At 36.2% G+C, this 18,803-nt stretch overlaps 1 protein-coding gene across 1 annotated transcript; it reads right to left on the bottom strand.

The window, feature by feature from the left end:
- Nucleotides 1–15,613: 15,613 nt before the first annotated feature.
- Nucleotides 15,614–18,547, bottom strand: LOC107877678 (G-type lectin S-receptor-like serine/threonine-protein kinase At4g03230). Its single transcript, XM_047415161.1, has 7 exons — nt 17,920–18,547; nt 17,530–17,655; nt 17,201–17,397; nt 16,911–17,121; nt 16,572–16,809; nt 16,325–16,475; nt 15,614–16,246 (listed from the first exon to the last, which is right to left on the bottom strand). Exons 1-7 carry the CDS (start codon nt 18,515–18,517, stop codon nt 15,938–15,940), a joined length of 1,830 nt encoding a protein of 609 aa, XP_047271117.1. The 5' UTR covers nt 18,518–18,547; the 3' UTR covers nt 15,614–15,937.
- Between the last annotated feature and the right edge of the window lie 256 nt (nt 18,548–18,803).

Raw genomic sequence — 18,803 nt, 5'->3', positions numbered from 1 at the left:
GAGCCGCGGACCAGAACCTCGATTGAACCTCACTCGACTCTCCAACTCGGTATAGTTCCTCTCCTTCTAACCCTTTGAGATACGTGTCAATTGATTCCTTCATAACTTGGGTAGGTAGGATGTCCTAAGTCAAGATTCAGTTGCTCTTCTTCCTTCTGTTTCTTTCCTTAAATAATGGTCGGGTCAAAATTTGGTCTCGTTGTCTACTTCTTTGTTTGAAAATACTTTGTGTTTACATTTAAAGGGGGCATGATGTAGACACCTAATTTTGTCCCTCCCAAAGACCCAAGTTATTCATTTTTACCCCTGTCTTACTGCGTGCCCTCACCCATATGATTATATCCCACAAAAATACAAAAATAACAAAAATTCAATAAATCCCTAACCTTATCCTAACAAACTTTATCCCAACCACCTACCCCACCCCCTACTTACGTCACCACCCCCTCATATTTTTTTATTCCTTTTTAACAAACATATTAACAACAAAAAAAGAGGGGCCCACAAATTTGTCTTCATTGGTCCACATACACAATATATACACACTCCATTCCTTGGATCTGGGGGGGGGGGGGGGGGGGGGGGGAGATAGAGAAAAGAAAAAAAAAGCTCTCCATTTTTGTTCTAATTTTTAGCTCATGATATACACACATACATATACAAAAATCACATACACACACATGAGAATCAGAGAGATTAAGAGGAGTGAATAGCGAAGAGAGGGAGGGAGATAGATCGAGAAAATCAAAGAAGTGATAAAAAAAGGGATAAAAATGGACTGAAATTCAAAAAGGGTCGATCGAAACAGTGATACTAGTGATAGATCCAATTTATTTTGTGTTTTTTTCTGGCGAAATCTTCTCCATAATCAATTTAAATTCATCAAGTCGACCTACTCAGTCTTGAAATTCCCCTCAAAATCTCTATGTTCCCTCGACTTTTAGGCGTAATCTCGATGAAAAACGCTGAAGTCGCCGGACTCTGACCTTTTTCCGTCGATTCTTCCCGCCGTTCGAGCTCACCAGAGCTTTAGTCGTGTGGTTTTCTTTAGTCTTCTTCCATTTTTCTAGTTTTACGTGGATAACTATTTTTCGGGATTCTTAGTTCAACTCGAATTTTGGGGTTATCGTGTGTTGGGTTGATTCTTTACTGATTTAGAGAGTTGAGATCTCATTGGTATTCTTCGAGGTTCTTGGATGGGCTCCTATTTCTCTTATAAAGTAAATCGAAATCTCTTGAGGTCCAATTCTAACTTTTATCCTTTTGATTTTCCTGTGATTACGAATGATTTATATGTTTGGGCATATTTGAATCCTTGTTGGTTGCTTGTTTGATGTTAGATTGGAGGTGAAAACTTTGTTGTTGAATTGTGTATAGAACTAGTTTAATTATTTTGAGAATGAATTTGGGAAGGGATTAAAAAATCCAGAAAAGTGAACACCGGCTTGTGTTGATTAATTCGTTTTTATTGATTTGAAATACATGTTAAACTCTTCGAACCTGGTAGTATCATGTCTTAGGCCGGGCATCATCAGGAAAATTCTAGGTTCGGGTACGCAAAAGTAGGACTTGTGATTTTGAATGATTAAAATGTTTGTTGAATGAATTTGATTTTATGAATTTGATTCAAGTGTATCCATTTGGCCGAGGAATTCCCCGAGGTTTTATGTACTTATTCACCGGGAAATACCCCGAGACATCTTGTACTCGAAGGACGTTCGCGATGAAGGCTCGATGCATCTGGTAGAGCATCAGTCTAGGATTAGTTTAGAATAGGAGTTATATTTCTGTATTTTTTTATTTTTTGGGACTGTATAATTTGGACTGGACATTATTTTGGTCTTGAATTTTGTTTGATTTGTTTTGTTTTGCTTGTTTTGTGAGTTTATGTGGTTTGTACATTTTATAGTGTCAAAATTAGCCGATACATTCTACCGAGCGACCGTGGTCAAACCACGGGATCGAGGGGTGCCTAATATCTTCCCCTCGGTCAACAGAATTCCTTAGCCGGAATCTCTGTTCGCAAACCAGTCTTAAAGAGTCAAAACGTTTTGAAGAGGATTTTTCAAAGGTGACTTGGCATACCATATTATGCTAAGTGGCGACTCTGAGTTTAAATGAAAATATTTTTGAAACAATTCTTTATTTTTGTCACTTAAATAATAATAAAACCCTTTCGAACTTAAAATCAATTTTTTCGGGGTTAAGAAAGGGGTGTGACAAATCCTTTCTCTAGGGTTTCATCTATCCTCAGACCATCAAAATTTGGATTCCATTCCGTACCCTGAGGAGATTAAAAGGGTTTTTTTCTCCTTCAAACCTACCAACGCCCCTAGACCCGATGACGTCCATTCCCTCCTTTATAAAAAATTCTAGAACAATTTCAGTCCTTCTGTAATCAACTTCTGCCAGAAAACTTTTACATTGGGAACTATGGAAGAGAAGGTAAATACCACCTACTTATGCCTAATTCCCAAGAACAGTAATGCTACCCATTTAAAGAACTTCAGACCCATTGGGATTTGCAACACTCAATATAAGATTATTACAAAAATCATTGCTAATAGAACAAAATCCTACCTAGCCAACCTCATCAGCCCTACCCAAGCCAGCTTCCTTTCTAATAGAAGAGCTGCTGAAAATGTCATAATTACCCAGGAATATATCACTCACTTTTCCAAGATAAGGGGTAAACAGGACAATGTGATCTTAAAGATTGACTTGGAAAAGGCCCCCTATAGGATAGAATTGTCCTTCATTAGGCAAGCCCCTCGCTTTCTCAATTTCCCTCCTAAGCTCACTACCCTCATCATGTCTTGCATCTCTACTTCATCCATTCCCATCCTTGTAAATAGGGGCAAAAATAACTTTTTCATTCCTACTAGAGGAATTACGCAGGGAGTCCCTATCTCTCCTACCTTTTTATTATATACATGGAGCTCCTGTCTAGAAGGATAAACCATGAAATGGACATCCTTAACTGGACTCCCATCTCAATCAGTAGAAGAGGTCCCAATCTTTCTCACCTTTTCTTTGCAGATGATCTTATCCTCTTTGTTAAGGCTGACTCAAAAAATTGATAGACCATCTTGAACACCATAGCAGTTTCAACCACTTTTTTGGGCAAAAAATCAACTCCTCAAAATCTAAGGTTATCTTCTCCCATAATTGTAAGAATGATCTTAGGGAGACCTTAGCTCATGATCTTAAAATCAAAGCTAGTGAGGTATTTGGAAAGTACTTGGGTTTCCCCATTTTTCACCAAAAACCTAGGAAACAAGACTTTCAATTCATCCTGGACTCTCTAAATTCCAAACTTGAGGGATGGAAAACCAAATTCCTGAATATGGCTGGGAGGACCGCCTTAGCAAAAGCTTTCCTTAGCAGCATTACCAACCCATATAATGCAATTTATTGCCAACCCCAGTAAGATCTTGGGTTCTATTGATAGGATTCAAAGAAACTTCATATGGGGTCAAGTAATGAGACCAGGAAAGTGCAATGGGTTTCTTGGAACAAAGTCACTCTTCCTAAGAAGGAAGGGGGTCTGGGGATCCAAAAATCTAGGCCCAAAAATATCTCCCTCCCCATGAGGTTAGCCTGGAGATTCACTAAGAACCCTTCTACCCTTTGGGCCTTCATTCTTAGAAATAAATATAGTAAAAAGGGAATGACCATTTCCCCTAATGCTTCGAGGGTCTGGAAATCCCTCTCCAAAGGCTGGATGCATTGTAAAGAAACTTGTACCTGGAGTGTCAGGAATGGCCAGAACATTCTCTTTTGGATGGATAAGTGGATTCCTAACCAGCCCTTAGAAACCTCATCCATGGCCCCCTAAGCCCTCAGGACTATGAGGTTAGGCTCTCTGAAATCTGGAATAATAATGACTGTGATTTTGAGAACCTCAGCATGGAGATTCACCAAAATCTTACAGATAACATCAAAGCTTCTTTTATCCAAATCACAATATTCTTAAAGACTCCTGTTTGGGGCCTCAAAGGAAATTGTACCTTGTCTTGTAACTCAACTTGCCAGCATCTTGTTAAAACGCATAACAACATAGCTTCCAGTAGTGTTAATATCAACTTCTCTGGTATCTGGAATTTTCCCATCCCTAATAAGATTAAATTTTTTATCTGGATGCTCACCCATGATAGACTACCCTCCAACACTAACCTTGCAAGAATGGGTCTCCCTCTAAATCCCTCCTGCCAAATGTGCAACCAGTCTCTTGAAGATAGGCACCACATCTTTCTTGGATGCCACTTTACTGGGGATTAGGAATGGCAATGGTGCGGTGCGGGTGCGGTGCAGGCCCGGTGCGGGCGCGGTGCTGGTTTTTCCTAAACCCGCAAATTTTAAAACCTCTCCGCCCCGCACCGCATCACCTTTAAACCTGCATAAATCCACCCCACACTTATACTCGTGCATACCCGCACTACATCGTCCCACATTTTTTTTTTAAATTGTAACTCCACTGAAGACCATAATATTTTCAATACTAGGAAATAGTAACAATCAATTTCTATTACATCACTTTTCTATTATTGGAGGGACTCAAAATCTGTGAATCCCATAACTTCCTTCCCCTAGAAATCAACTCTGATTCCATAGAGATTATTAAAATGTTACGGGAGGGTAACCCCCTCTATAACGACATTATTGATGAGTGTAGGAGCAGGTTAGTGAGAATGCAAGGTACAGTGGTGACGCACATTTACAGGGAACATAACCAAGTTGTTGATGCAATGGCCAAACATGGAGCAAATTCGTCTCTTTTTGATGAAGCTAAACTTTTGCTAGTTCCTCTTGTGTATGCCTGACAACCTATGTGGGCAGACATGATAGGAATTTCTTTTGATAGATGCACTAGATTACATGCTATGCCTACTTTGGCAGCTGAAACCCCTTCTTTTGCTATTAATCCAGGCTAAATGCCTCAAAATGTTGTAATTAATTAACAGTGATGCTCATTTCTTAATTTGCTCCTTTTAACCTAAAAAAAATAAATAAAAAACATACTTTCACATTTGTAATGTGCCAAAAAGTAACAAACCTATATTCAAATCATCCATAAAGTAAGTTTGCCTAAATAGCAAAATATATTTTTATACATTAATTTCTTAATAGACTTCTGGTCTATTCACATTAAAGATGATTAAAGATGTCTTGACAATTTTACATTTCCCAACTTAGTTATCCTTTTGTTTGTAATCTGCTTAACTTGTCTCTTCTCAACTAGTCATCTTTCTTTGAATTAAGAAATTCAGCTCTCGGTTCTTTTAAAGCAGCTAAAATGGAAGAAGTTCCACTCTTCGAATTTAATTGTTGTACCTCAGTTGCTCCCTTTTTAATCTCTGGTTTATTATGCTCTCCTTCAAATTTGAAATAGATGCATCAATCTCATTACGATGGTATTTGAGGTCGGGGTAAGTTTGTGAGGATTTTTGTCCTGATTTTTTTATCAAATTTATGTTTTACATTTCTTTAAAGAAATTACTTTTTTTTTTCCTAAAAAAAATATATAAAGTTCTTTCATCTATGGTTAACCTATTTCTTGAAAGAAGGATTTGGACCTCTATAAATAAAAGAAGACTCATGTTTTCATACCCTAATATAATATCATCCATAATGTAGTCATTAAAACAGTCTTGTTTAGGGGATCTTTCTTTCAATAGACTTTATGCCTTTTCTTAATATTAGTTTTTAATATATTGGTCATTTGACCAAAATATGTTAATAATATGCTTTTTAGTATGTTTTTTTTCATCTGAATTATCGTTTCCATGATTTGAAGACTATAAGCTTCCGCATGATGCCCTATCAATTTTGAACTCAACAAGTAGTATCAGAGCATATGATTCAAAAGTCCAATGATTTGGTGAAATGACCGAGATTAAAGACAAGTTTAAAGCAGGTTCAAATCAAGTGCAACCAAGTTGATGATAGTAAAATTTTTTGGTCTAGCTACTATATATGGTGAAGATATTTTAATCATATTTTTAATAATTTTGCTGCTACATTTTTAAAAAATAAAGCTCACTTCTAACTCTGCAAAGGGCTCTAATATTTTAACCCCAAAGGGCTCCACTTTTAGTTATGTCAAACAACAGTGATGAAGATTATGTGAATCAAAGATCGGCCTTTCGGGTCATTTATTAAAATGTTAAAACAAAGGATAAATTACAAATCCCATACTTAAGAGGCTATATTACCTAATATCCCTTACTTTTTTAAAATTTACATAAAATCTCATTTTTCAACTTTACTCTTGATACATATCAAGAAAACCTCACATCCTATTTTTACTTCACCATTAACTCATTCAAGATTTCCTTTCCTAAAATATCTCCCTAATTATCAACAATTAAATCATCTTCCTTCCTAATTTTTTCTCTTCAATTAATGCTTAAATTATCTTCCTTCCTGATTTTTTTCCTCCATTAATGCATGCAACTTCTTTTCCTCTCGTAAAATCTCTCCCTTTTTAAAAAAAAATTATTGATACATATATAAATTTATTTAGTTATTCATACATGTTTATTCTTTTAATGGTGATTCATATGAATGATAAATATGATATCATTATATGGGTATTATGGTGATTCATACGATAGATATATTATGTATGATTTTAACGAGTGAAACATGTGATATTAATGGGTGATACATATTGTATTATGGTGATTCATATGGTAGATATAATTATTTATTTCAATTATTGGGTGATTCATATGATATTAATGGGTGATATATATGGTATTATGGTGATTCATATGGTAGATACAATTATTTATTTCAATTATTGGGTGATTCATATATATGGTATTATGGTGATTCATATGGTAGATATAATTATTTATTTCAATTATTCGGTGATTCATATGACATTCATGGGTAATATATATGGTATTATGATGATTCATATGGTAGATACAATTATTTATTTCAATTATTGGGTAATTCATAGGTTATTAATGAAAGGTAATGGTATAGTCAGTGTAGGAAACAAAAGTAATAATATTTTTTTAAAAAAGACTAAAAGCAGTATTAAAACATAGTTAAAATTAAATCTAAAAAAACAGACTAAAATTAAAGACGAAAAAAGAGAAAAAAGATAAAAAAAACCATATCTTTCATAATTATAGACGAAAAAGAGAAACACAATTAAAACACCTAATTAAATCTAAAAAAATGAAAAATTAGATATCTTTCCTTAAATAAAAGAATACAATGAATAAAAGAGAATCTGTTACTCCCTTAAATAAATATCTTGTTAGTTTCAAATGTATCACTTTTACATATATATCACCATATAAAGCCGTCAATATGGGCCAGGCCCCTTGGGCCGGCCTGACTCGACTTGTAATTTGATGGAGTTGGGCTTTAGTTTTTGCAGCCTATTTAAGAATAGGACTTTTTAGCCCGGCTCGGATAAGCCCGTGACCCGTGGGGCTTGAGCAATGTGGGTTGGGCTAGCCCGTAATTCAAATATATGAAACTATTTAGATTGGTTATTATTATTTTTATTTGGTTTGAAGGATATCATGTCAAAAATTATTTAATTTTGCTATTAGGAGTATTTTTTGGGGTGTTGGAGACTTGATTAATAAGTATTAACACGATGTAATATTGTCTGATGATATTTATATTTATTAACATTCTAAAATTAAATTATAAAATATTATTTTTTTAAAAATGGACTGGCCCACAAGGCCCGCAACCCACAAAGTAATGCTATGGGCTTGATGTTTTTTGGCCCATCCCGGCTTGACCCGTCAAACTCAAAGCCCGTGTGGGCTAAGTTTGGATGGGCTGGGCCGACCTATATTGACAGCTCTATCACCATATAACATATGTATCACCATTTTAAAAAATTGAGATAAAATATAATTAATAAAATAATTAAAATTTTATGTAATATCACTTAAACCCTAAAACAAATTTGTACAAAGAGACTTAGATTAGGCAAGACGCAAGCCCAATTACTCTAACAAAACTAGGGAAGTCAAAAGACTTTTTAATCCTAAAGACAAAATAGGGAAAGTGGAAAGTGACGTCTCCATTCACTCTGTTTATTGTTTCGATGTCGTCACTCTCACATCTAATCAGGTAATTTCCATCATTTTTGAGTTAAGTTGTTGCTCCTCTCTGTAGTTCAATATTGAGCTTCAAACAATCAAGACTTAAAATAAGTTTCTTTGAATCAAATACAACTTAAGTCACCATAAACTCTCATCAAGTGCTGTGTATTCAAGTTCGATTGGAGTTCTATCCAAGTTGTGCTTAAACTATCAGATTCTAGATGCGTTACTTATGTGTACCTGTTTTCCTTCATATCTTGTTGTGCTTTTGTTGTATTTATTGTATCTACTGCATTACTTTTCACTGATTGAATTTCTCCTTAAATGCGGAGTAATCTCTTTTGATGCTTTATTCCAACTGTGTTGTTAAGCTGGAGCTTTTTTCTTCATCCTCTTAATTCTTAATTGTGGAACTTGTTGCTTGTCTAAGATTATGATGCCTTTTGCCACTTGTGGTAATTCTGTAAATAAATTATAAACTTGTGTACCTGCAAAACTAAAACACTTATTAGTTAAAAAATCTGCCAAGGCATTTCCTTCTCTGAGAGTGTGAGTAATCTGCAACCGTCCTCCCTTCATGTAGTTTCTTATTCTCCTGATTAACATCACAATGTTCCATGTACATCCCCATTCTTTTCTCACTATCTTCATGATTGCTAAGGAATTCGTTTCTAGAATGAGTGTTAACAAATAGTGGTCAAAACAGTATTCATAACCCCCTTTCATTGCCAAAGCTTCTGAAAATAAACTAGTGGTGTCTGCTATTTGCTTACACAAAGCAACCTATATGTCACCCTCATGGTTCCTAACACAAAAAGCTATTGAACTTGGACCAGGGTTACGCTTAGAAGACCCATCCCGAATTATATTTGAACCAATTTCTCCTAGGAAATTTCCAAAATACCTGTGTAGTTCTCACTGCAGGTCTATAATTTTGAAGCAAATCCACTAATAATGGCAATTCTAGCGGTATTCCCTATATCCAAGGGTATAAAACAGTGGCCAAAAGTTGTAAATTTCTTGAATGTCATATATAACACTCCTCCAATTAACCATCCCTCTATGATTCACCTTATTTCTGCCCTTCCATATATGCCAATAAACCAGTCCTGGGACAGCACAGATGATTGGTTTTAATCTGTTTGTTCATTCTACATTCCATAATTTTTTGATTGTTTGATGGCAGTGCATAAAAGGTCTATCCACTCCTGAGCAAATAACAAAATACCTCCAAATTCTTTGTGCAACTTCACTTGTGACAAAAACATATTGTACAGTTCTAAATGAGGTGATGAAAAACATCTGCATCTTGACACTATATTGATACCACACCTCTGCAACACTTCATCAATAGGAATCTTAAAGAACCACAATCTCCAAAGAAAGAAATTGATTTTAAAAGGCACTCCCTTAGTCCAAATATATTTCAAATCATTTGAAGGGTCTTTTCTCTGCCTACACAATTGAAAATCACTCGCCACAGTAAATGTTTTGGAACATACACGACTACCTGTTCCACTGATGTGTAATACTGATAGGAGTAGGTATTCAACTATTTAGTAGCATGTTGCTGAGTCAGCTGTATAAGTTGTTAGAGGTTGTTAGACACTGATTAGTGAGTGGCAATGAGCTGTCAATAGAGTGTTCTAGAAGAAAGGTAGTTATTAGATATTTTGTTGCCTATATAAGGCACAACAATGAGATTGTAACACAAGTTTTGAAGCAGTTATAATTTTGATCCTTTCTCCTTTTCTTAGCTCCATCAATGGAGTCTTCTTAGCTCCATCAATGGAGTCTTAGCAAGTATTTTCACATGGTATCAAAGCCACGAGCTCCACACTAAGTGTGTGTTTTTTCGATCACATTTCACTAAGTTTCCTGCGCATTTTGAATTTTTGTCTTCAGTTTTTTTTCGTAAATTCGATCTATATTATAGCTTCATTTATATCAATCATGGAGCCTAAAATTGATCAAAGTGATCCACTTTTCATTGGTGCATCTGATAGCTCCAGTGCTGTACTTATTTCAATCAAGTTAACTAGTTCAGAAAACTATAGTTTATGGTGTCGATCGATGCGTATTGCTCTCTTAGGAAAGAGGAAGTTTGGATTTGTCATTGGTACCTACAATAAGGAATCATATATAAAGGAACTTCATGAGCAGTGGGAAACATGTAATGCGATTGTGCTTTCCTGGATCATGAACATTGTGAATGAGAGTCTGTTATTTGGCATTTTTTATGCCACAAATGCTTATGCAGTTTGAGAAGATTTGAAGGAGAGGTATGACAAGGTGAATCGTATGCGTATATACCAGTTGCATCACAAAATTAATATGCACTCTCAAGGTACAGACTCAATCTCAGCCTATTTTACCAAATTGAAGAGTTTATGGAGTGAGTCTGATGTACTAGTGCCAAATCCTAGTTGTGCTTGCCCTACGTCTAGAGAGTACTCAGATCATATGGGTTAACTTCAAATACTCAGATCATATGGGTTAACTTTTATAGTTTTTAAGTAGCCTAAATGAGTCTTATGACCAAGCTAGAAGACAGATATTGCTTAAAGGAGTGACTCCTACTCTCAATCAAGCCTATTCTATGCTCATAGAGGATGAAATCCAATATTCAGCATGTATGATGACTGTGAATGATAGATCAGAACCACTTGCTATGCAAGTGAATCGAAATTATGGTTTTGGACAAAGCAACTCTAACTATAGAGGCAGAAAGTGTGATTATTGCCATCTATTGGGTTATACCAAGGAAACTTGCTCTAAGTTGGTAAGGTATCCAAATGACTGGAAGAATAGGAAGAAACAAGGCTACAACTCTACTTTTAGATCACAGTATACTGGCAGTAACGACCTATCCACAAACAATGGAGGGAACAACTTTGTAAACATTGGTCACAAGTCTATTTCTCAGGCTTCAGCCATGGTAGCTGGTCAAGTTGATGCTGAAAGTTCTAGTCATGAAGTGACTCAGACACCAAAGGCCAAGTCTCACATATTCACTGAGGAAGAGTACACTCAGATTATGACTATGTTGAACAAAGACACAACATATATGAAACAAGTCAATACGACAGGTATTACAACTTGTTTTTTCTCCAAAGTATGTTCTGACAGTTGGATTGTAGAATCAGGTGCTACATATCATGCGTCTGCACATAGGCACTTGTTCAAAGAAGGTACCAGATTAGAATCCAAGCATGTGGATAAGTTTCACCTTCCAACAGGTGATGAAGTGAAAATCTCACACACTGGAGAAGCTCACATTTTTGCAGATGATGTGATCAAAGATGTTCTACATGTTCCATACTTCAAACTCAATTTGTTGTCTGTTGCCAAGATAACCAAGGAACTTTCATGTTTTGTTTCTTTTTATCCTGATTTTTGTATCTTTCAGGACCTTTTCAATGGTAAAGTGAAGGGGATTGGTAGACAACAGGGTGGACTATATGTTCTTAAAGGAGGTGGTTGGACAAGAAGTGCTAACCAGTCAAGATCAGATAAAGCCAATAGATTTATTGCAGAAGTCTCCACTTCTAGTTGCATCGTATGGCACCAAAGACTTGGACACCCTGCTGCTCAGGTTCTCAAGTGTTTAGACATTATGAAGAATCCTAGTGATGCAAGTATGTTGAATAAACGCTCTGTGTGTCCACTAGCTAAACAAATAAGATTGTCATTACCTTTAAGTACTACTAGATGCTTTGCATATTTTGAACTTGTACATATGGATTTATGGGGTCCCTATAAAACTTCTACTTTTGACAACAAGCATTACTTCTTGACAATGGTAGATGACCATAGTAGATACACTTGGGTGCACCTGTTGCAGTTAAAGTCTGAGGCCATAGTGGCCATTAGGATATTTGTTTCCATGATTAAAACTCAGTTTGACATAATGGTAAAACCATTAGATCTGATAATGGTACTGAATTTATCAACTCTCAATGTAAGACATTGTTCCAGTCCTTGGGCATACTACATTAGACCAGATGTCCACACACTTCTCAATAGAATGGAGTTGTGGAGAGGAAGCATAGACACATATTAAACATAGCTAGAGCCCTCAAGTTTTAGTTTCACTTGCCCATTAAGTATTGGGGACTCTGTGTAAAGGCTGCAGTATATCTAATGAACAGGTTACCATCTTCTATTCTAAATGGTAAGAGCCCATTTCAGTTGATGTTTTCCAGGGATCCCAAGTTATAACATCTAAGGGTATTTGGATGCTTGTGCTATGTCACTATCCTCCCAAGAGGTGATAAGTTCAGTGAAAGGGCCAAACCTGCAGTCTTAGTGGGATATTTAGAATCTCAGGAGGGGTATTTACTGCTGGATATCACCTCAAAGAAACTATTAGTCAGTAGGGATGTTGTGTTTCATGAAGATATATTTCCTTTTGCTTTCTCACCAGCACATAATACACAAGCTTCCTCATATAGAGAAAATATTACTAACTTCTTGATTCCTACAGATGAAGAAATATTTTATGAAACAGATACTGGGAATGTTACTGAAGAAACTGTAATTGAGGAGGATGGCATTTCTGATGCTGAAGTTCTTGGTGCAGCTTCACCTGGGACCACTCATGAAGAAACATGTCAAGATAACTGTTCCCTACCTCAACCCTCTTCCAGTAGACTTGCAAGAACAAGCAGACCACCAGTGTAGATGCATGCTTATGTTGATACTTCTAGAAATCAGAGATGCATACTTCTAGAAATCAGAGATGCAAACATCCCTTAGCAAACAAATTGTCTTATAAAAATCTGAGTCCTACTTATCAGTGTTATTTTTCCAAATTCTCCACTTTGACTGAACCTCAGCACTATAAACAGGCTGTAAAAGATGAAAGGTGGGTAGAAGCTATGAAATCAGAAGTTCAAGCCTTGGAAGTTAACAATACAAGGGTCATTGTTGATCTGCCTAAAGAAAAGACTACTGTTGGTTCCAAGTGGATATATAAAATCAAATATCTTGCAAATGGTGAAGTGGAGAGGTTTAAATCAAGGTTAGTGGCCAAAAGATATAGCCAACAAGAAGGGTTGGACTATCATGAAACCTTTTCACCAGTGGCTAAGATGGTTACAGTCAGATGTGTGATTGCACTGGCTGCATCTAAAGGTTGGAATCTTTATCAAATGGATGTGCATAATGCATTCCTCCAAGGGGATCTTGAGGAGGAAGTTTACATAGAAATGCCTGAAGGATTTAGCAGACAGGGGGAGCACAAGGTGTGTAAGTTGATCAAATCCTTGTATGGTCTTAAGCAAGCCTCCAGGCAATGGAATCTTAAGCTTACTCATGCCTTACTTGATGCTGGTTTTACCCAAAGTGCACATGATTATTCCCTATTTACCCTACATCAAGGTCATGATACTGTTATAGTTCTTATTTATGTTGATGATTTACTAATCACTGGAAGCAGTGACTCCTTGATCAATGCTACCAAAATCAAGTTGCATCAGCAGTTTAAGATGAAAGACTTGGGGGGATCTCAAGTATTTTTTAGGTATTGAATTTTTAAGATCCACATCAGGGATCATTCTGAACCAAAGGAAGTATATTTTAAAGTTGATTGCTGAAACAGGTCTCAGTGGTGCTAAGCCTGCTATTATTCCCTTAGAGTTTAATGCCAGGCTCACCTCTATTGAGTATGATCAAGCAACAGGTGCACAAGGGGATGAACTGATGTCTGACATTTCCTCTTACCAAAGACTTGTTGGGAAGCTTATGTATGTCACTATTACAAGGCTAGACATTAACTTTGCTGTCTAAAGTCTCAGCCAATTCATGCAACATCCCAAGAAGTCTCACTGGGAAGCAGCTACTAGGGTAGTCAGGTACCTAAAAAATTCTATTGACCAAGGTATCTGGTTAAAGGCTGAACCTGCTAATACTTTGACTTGCTGGTATGACTCTGATTGGGCTGCTTATCCAAACACTAGAAGATCAGTTACTGGTTATGCTATTCATTTTGGTGAATCACTCATATCATGGAAGTCCAAGAAGCAACACACTGTTTCCAGGAGTTCTGCTGAAGCTGAGTACAAAAGCATGGCTTCAGCAGTTGCAGAACTCACTTGGCTAGTTGGATTGTTCCAGGAACTTAAGGTCCCTATCAGCCTCCCTATTTCAGTCTATAGTGACAGTAATTCAGCCATTTATCTGGCCAACAACCCTGTGTTCCATGAGAGAACCAAACATATTGAGATTGACTGTCATTTCATTAGGGACAAAATCAAAGATGGATTGATTAAGGCTTTACATGTTCACTCTACTGATCAACTTTCTGATCTGCTTACCAAGGGCCTAAGTCTTGCTCAACATGCCCACTTACTTAGCAAGCTTGGTGTGTTGAATGTTCTGCACCCTACAGCTTGAGGGGGAGTGTTTTGGAACATACACGACTACCTGTTCCACTGATGTGTAATACTGATAGGAGTAGGTATTCAACTATTTAGTAGCATGTTGCTGAGTCGGCTGTATAAGTTGTTAGAGGTTGTTAGACACTGATTAGTGAGTGGCAATGAGCTGTCAATAGAGTGTTCTAGAAGAAAGGTAGTTATTAGATATTTTGTTGCCTATATAAGGCACAACAATGAGATTGTAACACAAGTTTTGAAGCAGTTATAATTTTGATCCTTTCTCCTTTTCTTAGCTCCATCAATGGAGTCTTAGCAAGTGTTTTCACAGTAAATTTACCTGCAGATGTTGGCATCCACCATGGAATATCCCATGGTGAAGCCTCCTTACTGATAAAGTATATTCTCTTGTATATGCTAGGCTATATCATAAGGAAATACATCTATCAACTTCTGAAAATTCCACCCGTCTTCATCCATCAGATGATTAATATCTTCTGTTCAAGAATTTGAAAAAGGCTATCATTTTCTGAACTGATGGGACGATAAAGGACAACTTTTGCATACTCTGAAGGCTCATGCAAAGCAATGCACCTTCAAGCAAATATATACCCCTATGCTATATTATTTAGCTCTGAGTTTAAGGTGTCATTCCAGATTAATTGTATGTACCGATGGTAAGGATTTACCCTATTCAAAATTCTATGGAAAGGGTCTTAGTTTGGGTAAATCACATTATCTTTTGGGTTGTGGAATTATATACCTCGTGGTTGAAAATGAATTGGATGAAATGAATAGGAATAACTATAACAAGCAGTATCGAAAATGAACTCTAGGTTGTTGGAAGCATTTTTGAAAATTAATTCTAGGTTGTTGTCACCTTCTCGAATGGTTGAACGAGTGATAGTTCGACCAGTTGGTCTGATCCTACTCTCAGCTTCTTCAACTCTAAGTGCTCGAGTACAAGCCTGTTGGATTTCATTACTTACGAAAATGAACATTATGTTATTGCATTCAGATGTAAAATCTAAGAATCTATTTTAACTATAAAAGTGAGAGCCTTTCTTTACTTTGTTACTTTATTATTATGTTTTTCTTCGGAACGAGTCTCATCACTTCAAAGAGAGAGAGATAGAGAGAGAGAGAGAAGAATAGGCAAAAGTAGATGTATTTAAATGTAAGCACTGTGTGCTCTTGTTTGTGTCCATGATCTCGTTGTGAAAAATTACAGTGCTACTAAGAATTTAAAGTATTGTAGACAAATGAAGGAAACTACATTAATCTAGTTACTGATCCTGCATTTTATTGCTAAGGTCTATTGCATTGTAAAACAAAAATATATATGTCGAGTAAAAGCACTTGAAAGTTTTCCCAACATCTGCACTTTTTGGCCTTACTATTATTGAGAAGAGAACATTAACCTAGTTGATACAGCGTAGAGTTTTCCATGGAAATTAAATGGCTTCACCATTCCTGCTAGCGTCCTTCTTCAACTGTAATTGTCACCTGATTGTTGGAGACGATGTATTGCTTACTTGAAGAAGATGATGTGCTAGTAGTGTGCTTCCTTATTACAAAAGCTGGTCTACTAGGTTGCGGAAGACTAATACCTTCCCCTCCCAGCATTAAAATGACATCTGACATGTTAGGACGATCATTTGGATCCTCTTGTACACATAGGAGAGCAACGTTTATGCACTTTATTACTTCGCTTCTGTTGCACGATTCAAGTAATGACTTCTCTATTAATTGTATCTCCTCTTCTTCTGTCCACAATTTCCATGCCTGTGATAAGTTTTCGATTAGAGAATCAAATCTATGAAGAAGATATGATATTAAGTCATGGGAAGTTTCTTCACTTACATAGCCCAACAAGTTTAGGGCGTTTTCTGACTGATAAAATCCTGTATTCCTTCTTCCACTGATCGTCTCAAGTACGACTACTCCAAAACTGAATACATCTGATTTGATGGAAAACGATCCATCTAATGCATATTCAGGAGACATGTAGCCGCTAGATTTCACCAGGGACACAAAACATTGAGTATAAAGATTTTATCCGAAGCTCCTTCCATAAAATAATAATGACAGGAAAGGATATTATACTCACTAGGTCCCCATTATTTTCTTTGTATTTGCTTCTGTTATTTTTCCTTCAACAATCCTTGCCAAGCCAAAATCTGAAATTTTCGGGTTCATCTCCTCATCCAATAAAATGTTACTGGTTTTAAAATCTCTATGAATAATCCTTAGTCGTGAATCGTGGTGAAGATAAGCAAGACCCCGTGCAATGCCCAATATGATATCATAACGTTTGTTCCAATCCAATAATTGACAAAGTGTTCCATCTTGCATCGTTACCATGAGAAAGTTTGATATGTCGATAAAATTAAATCATTATAAGAAACATATCACTTTGAGGATAAAAAACTTAATAAGGCTAACTCACCAAATATGAATATATCTAAACTTTTATTTGGCATATATTCATAAAGTAATATGTGTTCCATTGCGTTGATGCAATAGCCCAATAGCCTCACCAGATTTCGATGTTGAAGCTTTGCAATTAGAGTCACTTCATTCTTAAATTCATCTATGCCTTGTCCTGAATGACTAGATAATGTTTTTACTGCAATTTCTTTTTCACCTGGAAAGGTACCCTGCCAAATTATTTTGTCTCATTACTATAGGTGAATGCGGCCATTCCAGTACATAGAGATGTAGGAATGAAGTTTTAACCTTGTAAACAGGACCAAATCCTCCTTGTCCGAGCTTATTTGCATTTGAGAAGTTGTTTGTAGCTGCTAAAATGGTCTCCAAGGGAAAGTATGGAACGTCAATAGCTTCATCGCTGTTTTCATTCATCAATACTTTTGCTTCTCCTTCAACTTTGTGCCAGTGAGATATATGTGCCCCTTGATTACCTTTGCTTCTATCTGAAATAAAGGGGAGGAGAATGGAAAAAGAAGATTCCATTACCTCAATTGGGTTGAGAATGACCTTTGGAATTACGTCCAAAATGGTATGAAAGAAAATATCTTCCAGAGTTGGATTCATTCAGCAAATACCTGCTCTTTTTGCCGTTTTTCTTCTATAGTAAATGTAGCTAAAGCTGCCTATGAGTAGAACCATGAAAGCTATTATGGATGACACGATTGCTTTTTGCATCATCACTTTCTTAGCTTTATTTTGAGCTGAAATTAGAAAGCCAAAACCATGTCAGATATATTTGCATCTATGTTGAAAGACTTTGACGCAAATATTCAGTGAACCTCAGAACCTGTCATTAATACTTTTTAAGAATTAGTTCTATCTTAATTATAACTGCGCTCCACTAACTCTTCAACACAGGAAAAGGAAAAGGAGAATCATTGTTGCTAAGTGCTAATGTTAATAAGGAATTCTATCAATAACATAGTACCATAACGAATCAAGTTATGTTATACTATGCATTCAACCTTCTGAGCCACGTTTGACAAATATAGTCCTTTCTGTTTCATTGTTGCCGAGTTGTTGCAGATTGAACAGATCCCCTGTCCAGATGGAACAGGTTCGGGAGCCATCATAAGTATAAGCAGTGCAAGAGCAGTTGTTGAAACGTGCAGATCTACACTGGGAGGCTTCCCCAACTGTAATATTAGTATCTTGAGAAGCAGGTAATGTCATAATTGAATTTATCCATAAACTATCTTTGTCATCAGTAACTGCATCACACTGCAGATTTCTTTCTCTTACACAACCACTAGAATAATCATTTGAAATCCATTCTCTATCTGATCTTGGCTTGTAACCACTCAAACAATTGCAGGTTGCATTAGCTTCATCGCAAACTCCAAATGCCCCGCATTTAGCATAAACATCACACTGTTTTCTTGGTTGAGCCCAGAATAGATTCCAATCAATGCTACCATCAAGCCATGTTTGTTGCATAATTTGTCCCAAGACACCCATCTCCAATCTTGATGTGATTGTACTACTATTGTAGAGGGAATATGTAAAATATGACTCATTCTCATTGTCAATATAGCTATAATTAAATATGTAGTTTAGCCTCATCTCAGGAACTGAGCTGAATCTTTGGCCATCCCATGATTCTTGATTTTAGGACTCTTGATTTTTTTCTTTTCATATATATTTTAGGATTCAATATTATAGTTAATATTATTAAAATAATTAAATAATAATTTAATCAAACATTGAAAAGATGATTTTGTGTATTATGAAGTCTTTTAACGAAGGACAAAAAGTTCAAATCACTTTTCTAAAGGTTTTCACACTTTTAATATATTATAGATATGATTGGAAATGGCGTTGAATATAAAACCACTTATATTCACATCAT

The sequence above is a fragment of the Capsicum annuum genome, chromosome 7, assembly GCF_002878395.1.
Source record: "Capsicum annuum cultivar UCD-10X-F1 chromosome 7, UCD10Xv1.1, whole genome shotgun sequence".
Lineage (NCBI taxonomy): Eukaryota > Viridiplantae > Streptophyta > Magnoliopsida > Solanales > Solanaceae > Capsicum > Capsicum annuum.
Note: the sequence above shows the minus strand (reverse complement) of the source record. Positions and strands in the feature narration are given on the sequence as shown.

Coding starts and splice junctions, on each gene's coding strand:
- LOC107877678 (XM_047415161.1), bottom strand. CDS start 18,517: ATGAGGCTAAACTACATATTTAATTATAGCTATATTGACAATGAGAAT. Junction 17,656..17,919: donor TGTCAAACGTGGCTCAGAAG/GTTGAATGCATA, acceptor TTCTAATTTCAG/CTCAAAATAAAGCTAAGAAA. Junction 17,122..17,200: donor GATTTGGTCCTGTTTACAAG/GTTAAAACTTCA, acceptor ATAATTTGGCAG/GGTACCTTTCCAGGTGAAAA.